This window comes from Dermatophagoides farinae, unplaced genomic scaffold (assembly GCF_024713945.1).
Source record: "Dermatophagoides farinae isolate YC_2012a unplaced genomic scaffold, ASM2471394v1 contig2, whole genome shotgun sequence".
Lineage (NCBI taxonomy): Eukaryota > Metazoa > Arthropoda > Arachnida > Sarcoptiformes > Pyroglyphidae > Dermatophagoides > Dermatophagoides farinae.
The window spans coordinates 252,782-271,996 of record NW_027461517.1 but is presented as its reverse complement, the minus strand read 5'-3'; the positions used below and the strand labels follow the sequence as shown (position 1 = coordinate 271,996).

General features: G+C 36.0%; 1 protein-coding gene and 1 pseudogene across 1 annotated transcript; both read left to right on the top strand.

Moving 5' to 3' along the window:
• The first annotated feature begins 1,240 nt into the window (after window positions 1–1,240).
• Window positions 1,241–11,190, top strand: LOC142597957 (uncharacterized). Its single transcript, XM_075734956.1, has 6 exons — window positions 1,241–1,412; window positions 7,796–8,233; window positions 8,570–8,942; window positions 9,222–9,547; window positions 10,094–10,837; window positions 10,901–11,190. Exons 1-6 carry the CDS (start codon window positions 1,241–1,243, stop codon window positions 11,188–11,190), a joined length of 2,343 nt encoding a protein of 780 aa, XP_075591071.1.
• Window positions 11,191–18,015: 6,825 nt separating this feature from the next.
• On the top strand, window positions 18,016–18,933 carry LOC142597956 (GPN-loop GTPase 2 pseudogene; annotated as a pseudogene).
• Window positions 18,934–19,215: the final 282 nt, after the last annotated feature.

The following is a 19,215-nucleotide window of genomic DNA, read 5'->3' as shown; positions in this document are numbered from 1 at the left end:
CAAGTTTGATCTATCGTTGGAAATTGGAAGATTTTATAATTACTCAACCAACAATTATCGCAAATTTTGTACCTGTTTCAGTGACGCTGACGTCATTATCAAACCAGTATGATGATGGTCGCGCCGAAATAATAAAAAAAATATATAATTTTAATCTCAATTTCGTTGAGATAAGTTTTGAAGAATGTTTAGCAAACCAGGTTTGGTTTAACGAAATTGTGAATCTGGTAAAAAACAAAAAGACCGCATCTGCAGGAGCCAGTTTAGCATGCTCAAATGCGACTTGGGGTTCTGTTGCCACTGTAAATATCTTTTTAGTAAGTTACAAAGCATAAAAATTCTAGGATTGCAACTGTTTGGTATACGTTATCGATAAGAGTTGTGTTAAAAACTTCCAAACAATTTCTCAAGATTTGGAAGCGTTGAACTTTTTAGTTCGAAGTCTGGAAAAGATAAAGAGAGTTATCATATTGTTGAACAAAGAAGACTTAACTGTTACTAACGAATCTCAGATAAAAAAGTTGATCTACGCAGAATTGAAAAACTATACAAACATGACATTCACGTCTTGCAGTGCTTTATCAGGATACGGGTGTTTTGACGCGCTGTTAAATGTGATTGGAATGCCAGGTAAAAATTTTTACCAAAAATTAAATTCTAAATAAATACCATGCGAATAATAAAAATAATTCGCATGTTTTTATATTTTGAATCCTACCAATAGTTTAATTAATTCTCTTAAAGTTTTATGCACTAGATAATGCGAAAAAAATTGCAAAGAATAAGTAATAATTTAAAGTTATCGAGGTTTGGAACATTAATATGTTATTGTATCTCAGCTGACGTTTCTCTATCTGGCGAAATTCTTACTCCAAGTATTGATAATTGTTCCAAAAACTCTTTATTGTTAGACAACCCAGACTTAGCTCAGTTGACTTCATTAAAAAAACGCGTTCCAACGGAGAAAGACAAGATTTTGTTTCGCGAAAGTGTTTATTTTTCTGGTCACACTCAGGCTTATAAGTCTCTCATGGAAAACGTAGGAGTAAAGAAGTTTTTGCAGAATGGACTGAACAAAGCGCAGTCGGACGCGCTTCTAAGTTACCTTACAAACAACTATAAACTGTACATGCTTGATCTAACAGATAAGACGACAAATACTTACGATTTGAATAACTATTTGTGCACTAATGTTTTAATGAAGGTTTTGCAGTCATTTGATAGCGAATTGTTCGAAAACATGATTACGAAAACCGAAATCTCGACAAGCTGTCCGATAAAAACTGTTACGGATGATTGCGATTTCAACGCAGATCAAAGTTGCATGAAATCGTTTAATCTTATTTCTTGTTATCTTAAAGATCATATTGAACCTGACACTTCGTTTAATAAAGAATTCCAAAATCTCTACGGTAAACTCTTGTCTACTGTCAAGCCGCAGCACAAAGATTATATACTTGGGTTTCCAAAACTAATCAGGGCACCTGGTTTTGGGTTCGAAGGATTTATAGGTCATCTTCGTGATTTGCAGAGTACTTCGTTGTTTACCCGGTCAATCCGCACCAACGAACTTGGTGAGTTTAACAAAAATTCGGAACAAAACATCGTGCTCAAACTCCCTAAATCAGTGCCCATTCCGATTCTCCCCGAAACAGCCACTTTATCGTGGCGTATTTACGTAAAAGCGCGAGACTTCATCATGTCGCACAGCTCCATGGATAGCGACCGTGAGGCATACATCGAATTTATCCAGAAATCAGACAGCACTGGTGTAATAACTTTTTTTGAGAAGTTGCTAAACTTATTTATAAATCCTACTGACACACAACGCGGGTTACCTGTAGAGATTCACTCTGGCGTAAACAGCAACTTTTTTTCTTCCAGGCCAGGGTTATATTTCTCGTTCAAAAACGCAGAAATGGAATCATACGCATCACAATACATAAACACTGAAGAATTTATGAGAATCTTCTATGGGCAGTTATTTAAATATAGCTTTAACCCGCCTGTTACTTCTCAAAACTTGATCGAGCGATGCATCAACGTGCTTCTTAAAGAAGCTGGTTTGAGTACTTTGAACTCTGAAGGTCACTTCAGACAAACATACACCGTTCGTACTTAGAAACAACTTAAAAATTAATTATATAAGAAATAATAATTTAATTAAGCTTATATATGTATGCTTCTAATAATTATTATGAAAAATTAAACCGATGTTATTTTTATTCATCAGCGTCACTCTCGCTTTCGCTGAAAGAGCTGTCGTCTGAGTCACTTTCGTCTTGTTCGTCGAACGTATGATCGTTCTCGTCCGAGTCGTCGTCGAGCTGTGCGCTCACTTTACCGACGCTAGACGATTGGTTCTCAACGTTGTACGTAACGTTGTTTGCACTTAGATAGTTTATCAAGTCTGTCATTTGTGTTTTGGGCATTGTGCTGAACTTATATATAATGTTGTGCTTAGATTCTAGTTCTATATGGAAAAAGTGTGTTTCGCTACCCTTTGTTTCATGTATAGCGACCTTGGTGATAGCGGAAAGAGAAATGGTGACAACAGGCTTTGGTAAAAATATTAACTCCGAGTCTAGCAGACACAATACTCCAGTGTTTATCTTGTACGAGCAGCTTATCGGTTCAAATCGTTGTGTTTTCAAGAAGGGATCGCTGGTCACTATTGGATGGTTTGCAAAAGACACCAATAAATTGATGATGAGATCACATTCTCGAGTATGTACAGTTGCTGTTTCTGACAGTTCTTGCTCAATTGTTGGCTCATTAGTCATCGGATTATCATCAGTCGAACTCTTCTCAGGCGTCGTTGCTGTGTTTTTTTCGTTGTTTTTACTGCCATGATCCTTTAAAAACTTTTTTGTCACTTCGTTTTCTACATTATGTAGAGTAAGATCCATTGGTTCTAAGTTACTTAATGAAAACAATATGTAAGTGTATGACGTGTTTCCTCGTTTAATCGGTGAATTTAAAAAAATCAAAATGTAGCATAACTTATGGTAGATCAAGAAAGTTTTTTTGATTGAAGTGTAATTGATTTTAAAGTGATTGCTGTATCCTTTCAAATGAAACGCCGTAGGGAAAATAATAAAGTCGAAGCGGCCGTGAGGCGAAAAAAAATTGAGATAGTTGATCGAATATATAATAGACGTTTCTTTGTTTTTGTTTAACTGATACTTCGATTTTAATAAATTCGACAGTTCGAACGCGTCTTGTGAATTCGAATTCGAAGTTGGAACTGAAATTGTGATGTTGGAAACCTCGCAACCGTCTTGAACGTTGATGTTTTCATTTTTATTTAGTATTAAAGAAATTGAATTGTCTTCAAAAAAAATATCATTAATTATTTCGTTTGAGATGTCAAAAGCTGTTTTTTCTTCGACGTCGAGACAAAAGTGTGTGTTATTTACTCTATATGTACCCCAGTGCCAACCTCTACAAGCATATTTTTCACCAGCATGCAAAGAAATTGAGCAGGACTTTTCCAAAAAACTTTTAATCTGTTTTATTTCATTCTCAGTAAAAGGATAGTAGGTTAGTGAGTTTTCGTTATTTAAAATAAAAGTGATTTCGTATTGAGTTTGATTGATTAATGAATACCTGACCTCTGTCAAGTTATTGAAAGAGTTTTGAATTATTTCACCCGTTTTTCCGTTTCTCCACCCAAATAAACTCTTTGATATTCGAAAAGTCCCTTGATGAGGAGAATTGGAATGAAATATATTTGAGACGTCTAATACTGAATTGTTATGTGAACTCATGAAATCCAGTTTTTAGTGGTTAAATTTCTTTATTAAGAAGCAAGGCTCTGCTAGACTTCTATTTGGGATAAAAAACTAATAATCAAATAATTTTAAAAAATTATTGAATTCAACTCATTATTAGTTTAGCATTATTCCAGAACTGATCCTTTATGTTTGTATTCGTTTAATAATAATGTCCGATTCTTATTTTTCACTTGAAAACCAGTTGTGCGTGGGATCTAAACACATTTCAAATAAAATAGCCAAAACTACTAATGATATTGAAATATTAATTAACCAAGGTTTAAACTACAACGATGTCAATAAGTTTTCAAAAAATTCAATCAACACTATTAAACAACTTTCACACCAAATAAACAGAGATATATTGATTTTGATCATATTGTTCATATTCCAGCTCTATATCTTGCTGTGCTGACTCATTCAATCCACTTATTTTTGAAATTTCATTAGAAAAGTTTTTCAAGTTTAGGAAAACCTCTGAAGGTGGTATTTATACACTAAATCATTTCATTTGTAAATTATCTAATGAGCTATGTATAACGAACCACTGACATATGTAAGTGACACAGAATTAATATTTGCAGATTAAAGAACTATTTGAATCACGATCGTCGTCGTCCGTGTTACGTGTACTAGAAGAATTAAAAAAATTTGAAAATCGCGAAGATGAAATTCCAAGGCTACTTTCAACTGAATCGGTGTCTGCAAAAATCATATCATATATTAAATGCTCAATTGTAACTGAAGCTTGGGAAAATGCCTTCAAGGCTATTAAATATTACTTTGAGTTATCCGAGGATAACGTATCAAGCTCCGTTTGGTCAATAATTGAACTTTTGTCAAACTGTGCTTTGAACCAAAATTTAGGTTATATTTGTATTATTTTTATTTGTGAACAATTCCAACGCGTTGTTCAATCGAATATGCAATATTTACAGCTAAAAGAAGTGATTCCTGTTGGAAATATTTTAAAGGATGCGGTTTTAAATGTAAACAAGTTTTTTGACAACACTTACGAAGATTTAGCTATGAACGCTATTATAACGGTTCGTTTACTGCTTGATTTATTGTTATCTTGGGTAACAGTGAATGACTTGTTTTACTGCAATAATTTAATTTATGACGAAAAATTTACGAAAATGTTATTTTCGTACATTATTGAACCTTGCGATATTGAACTATGCATTTTAGCAACAAAAATCGTTCGTGTGTTAAATGAAAAAGAAACAAAGCAAAACCGTGCTTTAGATCATGTTAAAACGCGAGTACATAAACTATTGACGAGTCAACACGATGAAACTGATGAGTTTTTATTATCATGTTTGTTTGATCTCGAGAAACATTTAGTTGAATATGAATTTCATCGATTTTTTTTATCGAAAAAACAAATTGGTCAGGTTTATTCGAAAACAGAAGTAGAAATCGAGATTTTACAACTCCTTAATGAAAAACAAAACAGCTGTTTCGTGTTCGACGCTGTTGTGTTCATCATGCCTTTAAGCGTTTTGATATTCCAGGCAGACAAAAAAGATTCTTCAAAATTTGAATTTATGCTAGAAATATTCTTTAATCAAGCAGACGAGTTAGAGATTATTGATAACTCAGTTGAATGCAAGTTCAAACTAAATTTATTAAAGTCTAGTATTTTGCAGAAATTTAATGTGAAAGACCTTTCTCAAGCTAGTTTCGTAATTATTAAAATGACGTATGACCGTGCAGAGTGTCTTTCCGAAATTTTGCCACGTCCAGGTAAATTTATTTTTAAACCGGAATCTCCACCAATAATAAACAGCGAAACGTGTAAATTTAACGAAAAGCCAGAAGTTATTGAAATTTCACATTGTGACGACGTGATGTTTAATCGAATTTGTACCTGTGACGACGACAACACGCCGATTGTTTCAAACCCATCAGACTTTGCTACTATTCATCCATTTAAAAGTAAGCAAGCGTGTAGATCTGTAGCAACTACTGTAAACAAACGTCAATACCAGCCCGAAACACTTAGAAGAATTCCGCAAGATAGTTTCGGCGTGAAAAACACTTCAAAGTTTTGTTCGACGCCTAGTGTGGACGAACTCATTTCCACTGACGAATTTTTAAGCAGAGGGAATTATTCTCAGTCGGTCACTCCAATTTTCGGTTATTTAGAAAACAGACAAATGTTCAGTTATTTCAAAAACTCAAACAGAAATTCAAATTCGCTCATAACTGAGTCTGTAGTGAACATCGGTTACGATTTCAAAGATTCTTATTCGTTGTTTACCGATAGCGAGGCCAACTGTAGTTTAGACACTAGTTCCGAGTTGGACAGTTTTAAGAACCTTTTGTCTAGCACAACACCATCCATAAAAAACGGAGAAAATGCTATAAATAAAAAACGTTATTCAGTCAACTTAATGTTGGAAAAACTACGACGCGATACGTTAACGGGCTACACTAAAGTACGACGACTCAATAATCTGGCGGAACAAACCTACGAATCGGTTTATGGAAAAATCCGATCGAAACTAAACGACTTGTACGAGTTTTTGGAGTCTCGCATTAAACCGAAATGAACATTGTCACTATGATTGAACTTATCGCCTCGTAAATTTCTTTTATTAGCGCAGGTTCGTTTCGCACTTCGTGCTAATAATTTTAATCAAGAATTTAATTAAAAACACCGAATAAACAAAATTTTATTTTAGGATATTAAATTTATGAGATACTTGTTGCTGATACAGTACACATCCGAACCTGACACTCGATGCTGGGAAATGCATGAAAACATCAAGAGTTTAGAGTCAAGTATGTTTTGATTCGTTGGCTAGTGGTCAATGTCTGGCATATCTAACCATTAACGATTTATTTTAGGTCTCGAATCGCTGTGTTTGCAGTACTACAAACTTAAAAATCAAAAAATCTCTTACCTAGACATTACTCACGCTAAAATCCAAAAGTTTCTGAAGGAGCTGCACAAAGTGTTCATATTAGAGTAAGTTCAACAAGCATATACAGTTACCAGGTTCGACGGCAAAATTTACGTTAAACGTAGCGTAAGTTACATATTGGAAAAGGAAAAATAAACGGTGCCACATAATCACGCTTGGCTACGAGTCAATGAAGCTCAGATTGCTGAGGTGATGTGAGTTTTACTAATTTTCTCGTATTTGCGTATTTTGTTCTAAAGCTTGCATAAATTAAATCAAAGCGCCAGAGAAGACCAATACGACACTGGCTTGGTGCTGAGTGTTTGGTAGTTGCCTACAACGCTCCAAATATCGCTTGAAGTAAGCGGTTTTCTACTTTGGATATCCTGAAAAATCGATATTTTGTCTTTCTTATCTTTGTTTTTTTTTTTATTTGTAGATTTACTTGCGTTTTGCGAAGATTCCGGTTTTATTGAAACAGCGACCTCGTCTAAAGGCTTGTAGTCGTACACTTTCGCACTGGTCGTCTTGAGCTTGAGCGCCGTCAAGCCTTCTAGACTGACAAGCGAACTGAGCGATGAAAGTCCTGGCTGAGCTTGTGGAGCGATTGCTGCAGTTTTTTTGCCAGCGGAGGCTTCTTCTGTGCTTTCAATCAGTTTGGTTGTGGTGTTTTTATCCCAGATGGGTTTATTTTTTTCCAAATGTTCGTAAATGATATCTTCATCTTCGTCGTCGCTTCTTTCAGTAAAGGCTTGTGGGATTGCGGTAACCTTGAGATCGATGTCGGAGTTCCACTCGTCTTCAAAAGAATTAGGTTCCTTGTTTGAAACACTGGCTTTTGGAGTAGTACTGGATTCTTTCCGTTTATTTAAAAAAGCTCTTAGTTTGCTTGGCTGGCTCATTTGCTACAAAACTTTTTAGCGTGTATTATTTTTTTATTTCTAAAAAACATGAAATTTCTAGGAAATATTTTAAACTATTTGCTTTTTGTTTTGCCAAAACCACATAACAGCTTGTTTCTACATTAGTCTACTGTTTTAACCTAGTCTGCTACTTCTTAAATTAATTTATAACATATCTTTTTAAAAAATTTTTCGCATTTTTCAGTTGCTAAAATGTTAAATGCTGTTGATTTGGAAAGCGAAAAAAACTACGACGAACTTTGTTTGAAAATCAGGAGAAATTTGTTTGTGCAAAACGCTTACACACATAGTGTTCTTGGAAAGCAAAAGTGTATATATGCTGACTACACGGCAACTGGCTTGCCCCTAAGATGTGTTGAAAATTCGATTAACAAAAATATTTTGCCTTATTACGGCAACACGCATTCCATCACTGAATCTTTAGCCTTGGATACTGAGAATTTTATAGAGCACAGCAGACAAATCATCAAAGATCATCTACACTGTTCTAACGATGATGCTTTGATTTTCGCAGGTTCAGGTGCAACAAGCGCTTTGGAACGTTTGATTTCCATATTTCACAAGCAGACTTGGCGCTTTAGCCAGAACAACTATTCCGAAACGCGGTGGCACACTTTTGAATGTAACTCATGTGGCTTACATCTTGAAAACGAAACCACGCTGCGTAACCACTTGAATAGCTGTAATAATGATGCGAGCAATAAATCCGAAATCCAACTTGAGTTGGAAGTTAGAGACGTTTTCATTTTGATAGACATTCGAAATCACCACTCTTGCATGCTACCGTTCGTCGAGTTGAAAGATTACATAGTTTATGACGGTGTAAACGTGGCTGTTAAATTTCACTATGAATATGTGACAGTGTTTGATGAGCATAACATGTTTAACTTGAGTCAGTTAGAGTATAAACTGAAACGCATCTGTGAATCAAACTTTAACTCCAAGAAAACTATTTTAGCTGTATTTAACGCTTGTTCGAATATTACCGGAATCCATGTAGATGCGAATTATATTTCAGAACTGCTGCATAAGTACTCAGCTGTTGGCATCTGGGATTTTGCAAGCTCACTTGGGTACAATGAGATTTTTTTTTCCTATCCAGGAAAAGAACCCCTTGATGCAGTCGTCCTATCACCACACAAACTTTTAGGAGGTCCAGGGTCTTCAGGTGTCTTGATCCTAAAGAAAAACCTGCTTAACAGCAAAACTGTGCCACATCCTGGTGGAGGCACTGTTAGATACGTTAATAGCAACTCTGTGCTTTACAATTTTAACTTGGAAAAACGTAATGAACCGGGAACACAAAACTTGGTTGGCTGTATTCGAGTTGGGTACGCTTTTAACGTTTTGAAACAGTTTGACTACGCGTATATAAACAAACGCAGCAACTTGATCGTAGAAAGGTTTCTTTCGACCATTCTTAAGGCTGACAACATCCAAGTAATTGGATCACTCGTATTGCCTTGTGACCCTAACGGTCATGCTGTGAATTACGTTCGAAAACCTTGTTTTGGTATTTTGATTAAATACGGTAACAACTTAACTGTACACACTACCGCATCTGATTTTGTCAAAGTCAGTGGCACAAATAAAATTTACGCAAATTCCAGAGCTAAAAATGGCTTGTATCTGCATCATAATTTCGTTTCTACCTTGTTGAATGACTTCTTTGGAATCCAATCTAGAGCTGGATGTAGTTGCGCCGCTATTTGGACACAGTATCTGCTAGGGTTTAATTACGAAAATGATCTTTCATCTGTTTTTCTTCGCTGTCTAGAAGAGTCGAACTTAGAAATTTTTCGACCAGGTTTTTGTCGTGTTTCTTTGCATTTTTCACAGAGCGACGAACAAATCGATTACATAGCTAACGCCCTGTTGTGGATTGCCGAACATGGATGGAAATTACTTTCTATATATTCGTTTTCCGTTGAACTTGGTTCGTGGTCTTGTGTGTATTTTCAGCGCAATTTGTTTTCTAAATGGCTTCCTGAAGATTTTCTGTCAAACAAGACCGTTACATCTGATGAATTAAATTTAGATTCGACTATAAATTATTCTGAGCGTTTCAGTGTCTGCAACAAATTTGTTGATACATTAAAAACAAAAGAAAAACATATTGTTGGAAGCAAAACAGTTCTGATAACTCAAAATCCAAGTTTGCGAGCCACGTTAGACGACAAATTTATTAGACTTTTGTGGTTTGCTCTCCCTAGTGATTCTTATTACTCTTTGTTTAGCAATAAATGGAGTGAGCCTTGTGTATGTAAGAATCCCTCTTTTGGTTATTTACCGATACTTAAAAACTCACAACACAGTTTTTGTAAAAGGCCAGAAGACTCGCCCTTCGAAGTTCTCGATTTCGGCAACGCTTTCGAGCGATCTAGTAATAGAAAGCTTGGCATGCAAGCGATCTGTCGGTTGTTGAGTGTAAAAACATCTGCAAAACCGCAAATTGATTTGCAAAAACTTGTTTACTCAAAAGACTTGTCTGTCAATGATCAAAATGAAAGCTTTTTAGAAAACTCCGTTGTTGATGGTGACGTCCATACAGGCTCTGCTGTAGATGAATTAAAGCCGTTTAACGACAGCTTAAATGAATATTCTAAGCAAGTAACTCAGATTGATAATAAGGCATTCCAATGTCCGTTGCTAAGCGGGAAAAATGGTTCAGATCCAGTTGAAAAAGTGCCTGCCACTGCAACAAAAGTTGTGAGCAATTTAAATTTTGGTTTGAATCCAATAGTAATCGACAACAAGTTAAAAAAAAAGTTTTCTAAAGCAATTTATGATTTTAAAATGGTAAAAGATGGTGACAATGTTTTAATCGGTGTTTCAGGCGGCAAAGATTCATTATCCATGTTTCACTTATGGCTTTTCTTTCAGAAACGGTCGCGTTCCCAATTCAAGCTGGGTGTTGTCACCATTGACCCTATGATGCCTACTTACGATCCGTCTCCGTTGAAGGCTTACATTGAAAGTTTTGGCGTTCCTTACTATCACGTGAAATATCCCATTTATGAGGTTGCTAAGAGCAAAACTAAAGTCAACAAGCTCTGTTCTTTTTGTGCACGTATGAAACGCGGTTTAATTTATGCTACAATGAAAGAAAAAAACTACAACGTATTATCGCTAGGACAGCATAAAGACGATATAGTCGAAAGTTTTTTGATGAATTTGTTCTACAGCGGATCTCTCAATACCATGAAGGCTGCGTATGAAACTGAGTGTGTTATGTTTGACTTAGATTCTTCAGCGTCCAGAGATTGCGAGGCAGGCACTACTTACCTAGCTAAAATTGTTCGTCCGTTGGTTTATATCCGCGAAGCGGAGCTAGCAGCCTTCGCTACGAAGAATAATTTACCAATCATCACAGAAAACTGTCCTGCCTGTTTCTTGTCTCCTACTGAGCGGTTAAGAACTAAGTTGTTGATTGCAACGTTAGAACAGCATTCTGCTTCACTTGTAAGCGTCATGATGCGTGCAATCAATCCTTTAGTTAGTCTTAACTCTACAAGTAAAAAAGAAAATTATGCTGTAATAGCTGACTTTAGACCGCAGTTAAAAACTAAAAAGATTTAAGGCATCAATGGCACATCGTTGAACCCTAAGTTTGTGCAAATATTACATTCTTTGATGTTGTGTTTTGATGGAATTAAAAAATTTAAACAATCATTAAGAGTACAATCCTTGACGGATTTGGTTTTATAATGAGCTTTCTTGCGAAGGTATTGTCTGACTTGGGCATCGTGTAGATCTTTAGACCGCAAATGTATATCACGGGCAGAAGTCGTTTTTCCAAGTTGTTCAAAATCGCTGCTGCAATAGTCGCTAAATTCAATAGAAACATCAGACGAAATTGACGTTCCAGTGCTGGATATCACCTCTTTCTTGACACTGGAGCTGTTTTCTCCTCTAGATTTATAGCGATATTTTTTAGATTTTTTTTTGTTTTCACTGCTGCTTTCCTCCATAATGTCGATCAGTGAGTTCAGCTCGGATTCAATCGATGATGATGTATTTTCCGAAAGCGTTTGAGCTATGTCATCAGGTATCTTTGTTTTTTTATGGTTTGAAATGTCTTTCAACATCTGACTTGCGACTTCGGGGTACGCTTTTGAAAAAGCGTGAAACTGTGCCAATTGCAACATTGGAATTAGCTTGGAGGCATTCTCAAATAAAGCGTCGGCTACAGCTTGTTTGGATGTTAAATCTGTGAAACTCAAATCCAGATTGCAGGTTGACGAACTGTTTTTTCCGTCCTCTGGCATTTTCTCAGGTGGGTGGTATGCAACTACATCGGTGTAACACTCTCGAGCATGTTTAGAACAATGTCTTGGCATAGATTCCGCAGATTTTGAATCTTCGAACGTGGATGTTATAGCTTTTTCATTGGTTTCTGTTGAGTTTCTATTTGGATCGTCTGCGGGATCGTTACGTGGACTTGCATTTTGAGTTCGACTTGTTGTTGCGTCAGTAATGGCGTTGCCTGCAATATTTTCTTCTGGCAGTTCTGTGTCAGAGTTAAAAATTTTGATTTGTTTGTTGATAGTAGAAAAAAGATTAATAAGCTTTAAAAACTTTTCTTTGTCATCTCCAACTACCATAAGTTCATTAATTTTTTGAATGATTCTTTTGGCTGATTCGTTGCTGTCTGGTGTATTATCGAATCTTCTAGCCGCATCAGATAGATATTGATTTGAGTCTTCGGTTTGCTGACTTTTTTCAAGCAGTTGCGGATCGGTCTCGGCTGCAGGTTTATCTTTTTCAATTGAAAAATCTATTTTGGTCAAACTTCGTTGCATTACCTTGGTTTTTCTTTCTTCCGCTTGTTTTGCGTTCTTTTTTAATTGTTGTAATGAGATTTCTTCCTTGGTTGTCGCTGGTTTTGGACTTTTAATGCCAAGGGAAGCATTTCCTAGCGCATTCGTTGGCTGAGCTGGGTCAATTTGCTTGAAACTACCTTTCGACATCTTTAACGAAATAGGTAATTCTTTTGGCATGTTAGGTTCTGATTTTGGCGGCGCAGACAAATTTGATTTTCCCGGGCTAGTAATTTGTTTTGGAGAACCCAGATTTTCTTTTTTCACGCTTTTGAGCGCTTTTAATGTTCGCGGGGAATCTTTAGCGGCTAGAGGGGCTGTTTTTGATTCGTATAAACTATTTTTCAGTTTTGTCACATCTTTGATTTTGGCAGCATTAGTATCATGATGCTCTTTGGGTGCTGAAATATCTTTACGTTTAAAGCTTTCTTTAGACTTTAAACCTTCTGTTTGTTTTGCAACATCTTTAGATTTTGGACTGTCAAGATATTTAATGTTGTCTTTAGGTCTTGTAACACTTTTAAGCGTTTCTACTGGTTGTTCTTTCGATTTCTCTAACTCAAGCGAAGATTTGGCGATTCCTACGTTTGAATTAGGTAATTTTGCAAAAGATTTGGACTGAACGGGTTTCATTTTTAAATCTTTACTTATGCTAGTTTTTGTAACCGTCTGAAAATGCTTGGATGCCCAGCCAAAACTTTTGGACATTGGTGGCTTACTAGTTGAGCTCATCTGACCTAATATTGTTTAGGAGCAATTCTGAAAAAAACTAAGCATGTAATTTTTTGCTCACTTCCAAGCATTGTATGATCAAAAAACAGCTATTTTTGCACGGGTTCACTGAATTTAAACGACAATAAACCGCGAACGCGCAAAACCATAATAAATATTTAATTAGACGCTTTTGTGAAGGTATTAACAAAATGATCTTTTCAACTGTTTTAGTAGTGTGATATAGCCGTCAGTAATAAATAAAAAATAATTTTAGTTGTCAATTTTTATTTAACTGTTAATTTTTATCTCTGACCGTAACTCGTTATCACTCAAACTAAGCATTAAGTAAAATGAGAAGAACAATGGACACTAGATGTAATATTGAAATCGAGAGTCTCCAGAAAGATCCTACTGCTGGAATTCAAGTAACAGTTGATCCAGAAATTCCTAAATACCTGCACATTTGGCTCGACGGTGCGCCAGACACGCCTTACGAAAACGGTGTATTTGAGTTGGAGTTGTTTTTGACACAGGACTACCCCTTAGTTCCTCCAAGAGTGCGTTTCTTAACTAAAATTTTTCATCCAAATATCGACAAAATGGGTCGTATTTGCCTCGACATCCTTAAAGATATGTGGTCTCCAGCGTTGCAAGTTCGCACCTTGCTTCTTAGTATCCAAGCTTTGATGTGTGAGCCTGAATTAAACGATCCTCTAGACGAAGAAATTGCCACAGTCTTCAAGACAGATCCAGCAAAAGCTGAAGCAACTGGTAAGTTAAAAAAACAGTTTACCTTTTATAGCACGTGAATGGACAAAAAAGTATGCAAAACCCAAGGAAAACAAGGATAATTAGCTATATGTCGGTGTGTTTGATAAATTATTTTACAATAGTGATATTTGAATTTATTTTTTTAAGTTTTTCAGCGAGCGTAGACTCGACTTTTTTGACGCTTACGCATTTTTTGTTCTAAAATAATATAACTGGCTTACAAACTAACCTTTCGAAGCATTCTTTCAGCTTTACTAATTACGTTGACGGCTCTGCATGGTTTGTTTTTTCGTTTTGTACATTCTTTCGGCTTAGAAGACCCTTTTATAGCTTTTTGCGCCATTGTGAAATATTTGTATAGAAAATTTTGTGAAAAAATTTATTTATTTATTTCTAAAAACTTGACAAGAAAGAGACGATTTCCGAACTAGTAATATTTTTGGCGATCAATTCGAAATAATCGGGCATGAGATTTTTAAGAAGGCCTATATCAATTTCGCTGACTGTACACAAGAATGTTTTGGAGGTTTGCAAAAGGTTGTTATAAATAACACATTTCGGTTGTATTGAAATCTGCGAGGTTGGGTGAATTGTAGCTACTGAACCATCACACAGTGTTTTATATTTATTCTCTTTTATTTTAATCGCTATACGGTTGAAAAACGCGGCTACCAAACAGGTTTTGAAATTTACAAGCCGTTTTTTTTCAAACGAGTCTGGAATTTTGTAGTCAACTGTGACATCAAAGCTGAAAAATTTGTTGACTAAGGAAACCAGCTGTTTGTAGATTCTATAGGCTGAAAACAAAACGCGTTCGTTCAAACAGTTTGTCCGACACCAAGAACGTGACCTTTTGTTTTCCAAATAGGAAAAAAAAATTTTAACCAAAGCTAAATGGTCGCTTGAGTGAGACGTTAAATTGGGATTTTGTTTTGTTTTTTTCTCTGATAATGAAGGCATTGCAGTCGAAAGTAAGCTAGCTAAAGCTATGGCTTCGTTGCAAACTTTGTAATGCTCGCTTTTTAAAACTAATGCTGCTAAAGGAGGATCTAGCGGTAACTTGGCTAAATTTTTTCCGAATTCAGTAATGTTACAATCAAAATCGAGAGCGTTCAAATAGTACAACTCTTCCAAACCTCTCATCAGTGTTTCCGGCGCAGGAGCTTCTAAATAGTCAAATTCTACCAAGTTTTTGATTCCAATGTTCATCAGGTGCAAAATAACGGCCGTCAGGTTGGATCGGAGAATTTCAGGGTAAGCACGTTCTTGCATTTCATGCTCAAACGAATGCTCCGTATAGAGGCGGTAACAAACTCCAGGTGACGTTCTACCAGCTCTTCCAGCTCTTTGTATTGCATTTGCACGAGAGATGGGGTGGATGTGCAAACTATCGATTCGAGTTTTTGGGTCGTAAATTTTTTGTTTTGAATACCCACAGTCGACGACATATTTGATTTCGTTAATTGTAATTGAAGTTTCGGCAATATTAGTTGCAATGATGACTTTCCTGTTTGGACGCCCTTTAGCGTTCTTCGCTTGAGGACAAGGCAAAAATATTTCTTGCTGTTGTTGCGGAGAAAGCGAGCTGTAGATTACACTTATATGTACAGAACCGTATTTTTCTTGGTTGAGTTGAGAAAAAATATCCTCGAGTTCGGATCTAGCTTTTTCTATCTCGTCTTCTCCCGTCAAGAAAACTAAAACAGAACCTTCAGGTTCGTTTAAGTGAATCTTGAGGACGGTGTCTATTGTTGCTTTATAATAGTCCTTTACAGGTTTTTCCGTATAAACTAGTTTGACAGCAAAGAAACGTCCTTTAATATGAAAAACAGGAGCATTAAAATACGTCGAAAATTTGTCAATATTCATCGTTGCACTCATTACGATGACTCTGAAATCGTCGCGTCTTTTCAATAGTTCTTTCAATAATCCAAACAAAATATCTGTGTCCAATGTTCTTTCGTGAGCTTCGTCAAGAATTACAACCCCGCAGTCTTCAAGGTCTGTGTTAGTTTGAATTTCTCGCAAAAGTAATCCGTCGGTGCAAGACACTATTGAAGATCTTTCAGAACAGTTCGCTTCAAATCGTACTTTGTACCCCACTTCCTGCCCTAGTTCAACGTCAAGTTCTTCAGCTACACGAGCTGCAACGGAAATAGCAGCTACTCTTCGTGGCTGCGTTACCACGATTTTTTTTCCGAATGCTAGATTTGCTTTAAGAACAAACTGCGGACACTGTGTAGTTTTTCCTGAACCTGTTTCTCCGGAAACAATCAAAGCTTTAGTCTGTGAAAGACTCTTAGCAAAATCATAACGAACTTCAAAAGATTTGAGTTGTTTTCGTGATTCTAAAATTTTGTAATAATTTGCAGAAAAAGGTTGATTCGTAAGCCAGTTAGATGACTCATTGTATCCGAGATTGAACTCGTTCTGGGCAGTTAAACTCTTGAACTTTTTATTCAAATGAGGTGTGGTCTCTTTGTTTCTTTTCAGACGGTCTTTCTGTACGCGAGTTGATTCTTTACATTCATCACTCATTAATTACTAGGGTTAGGATTTTTTTATTTCTTATGAAATAGGTTTTATAAATTTTTTTTTTTGCGACTATCATTTTTTTTGTTTAAACTAGCATTCCATTTTCTGTGGTCGCTAAAATTTATTTCTTTTCATGAAAAAGAACGCGCTGCATGATGAAGACTTAATAGATGGTAATTTGTCTGATGTTAGCATAACCAGTGTCGAATCCTTCGCATCTGATTCGGAGATCGAAGAAGAAACCAAACATGTTATATCAATTGAAGAACGCCGAATGCTCTTAGCAAAAAAATTACTTGTTCAACATGGACTAGATTCAAGTAAAGATGGCGTTGAAGCGATCAGCAAACTTTTGTTTTTGGGAATGCATCAAGACATAATTATTACTAGCATATCCAATTCATTTAGTATTAACAAAAATGTGTCTTTTTACTCACCATTAAAAAAAAAGGTGATCACGTCAGTCGCTTCAAATAACATTAATAAAGATTACGCTTCACAAAATTCTGACTCTGACTGTGGGTCTCGATACTACTGTTCAACTAAAAGTGGAGATATATACTGCATCAATCCTACAAACAAGAAAGTTTTACGGTTCCCTCAGATACAAGAAAAACCAATATACGTTTTAGAGATGGCACTGAACGGAATATATTTGTTTTCTGCTGGGGCTGACGGTAACATATATGTTTGGAACGTTCAATCAGATGATTTCGTCTTGAAACATACTTTGGCTGAGCATCAAAGCGACGTTTACGCGCTTAAAGCGATTGGAACTAAACTGTATTCGTGCGGCCAAGACGCTAAAATTGTGGTTTGGAATTTGCAAACAATGGAACTAGAGGAAATTCACTACGGACACATATCGTCAATTAACAGTTTGGATAGTTTTTCAGAAAACTTTATAGTTTCTTGTGGAGAAGATAAAACAGCTCGGTACTGGAACTTAAAACTTAAAAAACATATCATTTTGGAAGTTGAAAATTTTGTAGACTGTGTCAAGTTGATCAATAAAAAGCATTTTGTCACTGTGACAGTGGATGGCGTAGTAAAGCTGTTTTCGCTATCGGCGAAAAAATGTTTGATGCAGATACAGCTGGAAACGGTTGACGACGAATGGGCTGTCAGCATGACAAGTGTCTTGCATACGGACGTGTTTTTTATTGGAACGAGTTGTGGAAAAATATTTGTCCTAAAGGTTCAAGCTGAACCAAGCCCATTAATCGAAATTTTGGATACTCTTGCCGTCGATGGAATCGTTACTAGTATGAGTACATCTGATTGCAAAAAAAAGTTGCTCGTTAGTGCTGCCACCGAAAATCGTCTGGGACGATGGAAAGTGTGTAAGGTAAAAAAGCCTGGTCTATACGTTTTCGATATAAGTTATTGATAAATGTGTAACGAAGCAGAAACCGTATATATATAAATTTAACTATAAGCTATAATTTTGTATTTACTTGGATTGGCATTTCTAGTAAGCCATGTACAGTATAAAATATTTTCGATTATAAATTAAAATTTTTTTGCTACATAAGATAAAAAATTCTCTACGGTCAATAGGAGAATGGTTGAGTTTGGACAAGTCGTTATTGGGGCTCCAGGATCCGGAAAAACAACATATTGCATAGCGATACAAAATATTCTTAAAAATTTAAATCGCGAGTGCGTTGTAATAAACTTAGATTTTGCGAATGATTTAATTGCTACGGAAGACTACAGGGTACATAAGCAGGACGCTGCTAATAACGACTATATGGTTTTGGAGCCTGATATTGACGTGCGTGAACTGATTAAGCTGGAAGACATTATGGAGAAGTTCGAGCTGGGTCCTAATGGATCGTTTTTGTATGCAATGCAATACTTAAAAAATAATATCAATTGGCTAAAAAAAAAAATAAAAGAAGTCAAAGAAAAAAAGGGTAAGTTGCAGTTGTACTACATTTTTGACTGCCCCGGCCAGGTAGAGTTATACGTAAACGACAATTCAATAATTTCTATTTTAAAAGAGATTAACGAAAAAGAACATGGAATCAGATTTTGCGTAGTTAACATAACAGACAGCACTCTTTGCAAAGAACACCACCAATACATCAGTTCGCTGCTGCTAGCGTTATCGATACAAATACATTTGCCGTTTCCTTTTTTGAATTTCTTTAGTAAAAGCGATTTGATCAACGAAGAACAGCTCGACTACGCGTTTGATTATTATTTGGAAGCTAGTGAGTTAGACAACCTGGTCTATTTGGCAAACAAAGTTGAGCCTACTGACGACGAAAAAACTGTTAAAATTAAAAAAAAATTTTTCGACTTGGAAAAATCGATTGTTGAAATGGTGGAGGACTTTAACTTAGTTGGATTTGTACCAATCAGCGCGATAAAAAATGACCAACTACTGAAAGCAATAAAATTAGTTGATAAATCTGTAGGTTATTATCTAAAAGATAGCGTGCAGCCAAACCAAGAAACAGCAAAAAGTGATTAACTAAAATAATCATCCATGAACGCCGTTAGTTGTTTAAGCGATTCAAATTTGAGTCCGGTTTCAATTAAATAAACGATTTCTTTGATTTTAAACAGCGTTGGAGCTGTGACATAAATGTACCCATTCATGCCTATGCTGAGTGTAAATTCAAACCGCTTGATGAGCAAGAACAAAATTGTACAATTCTCCGACAACAACATTTTGCAGTTAATTAAGCCTATGTATTTCAACACTCCGTTTTCAAGCGGGCCTAGATATGTTTCTCCAGTGTCCCAACCAACA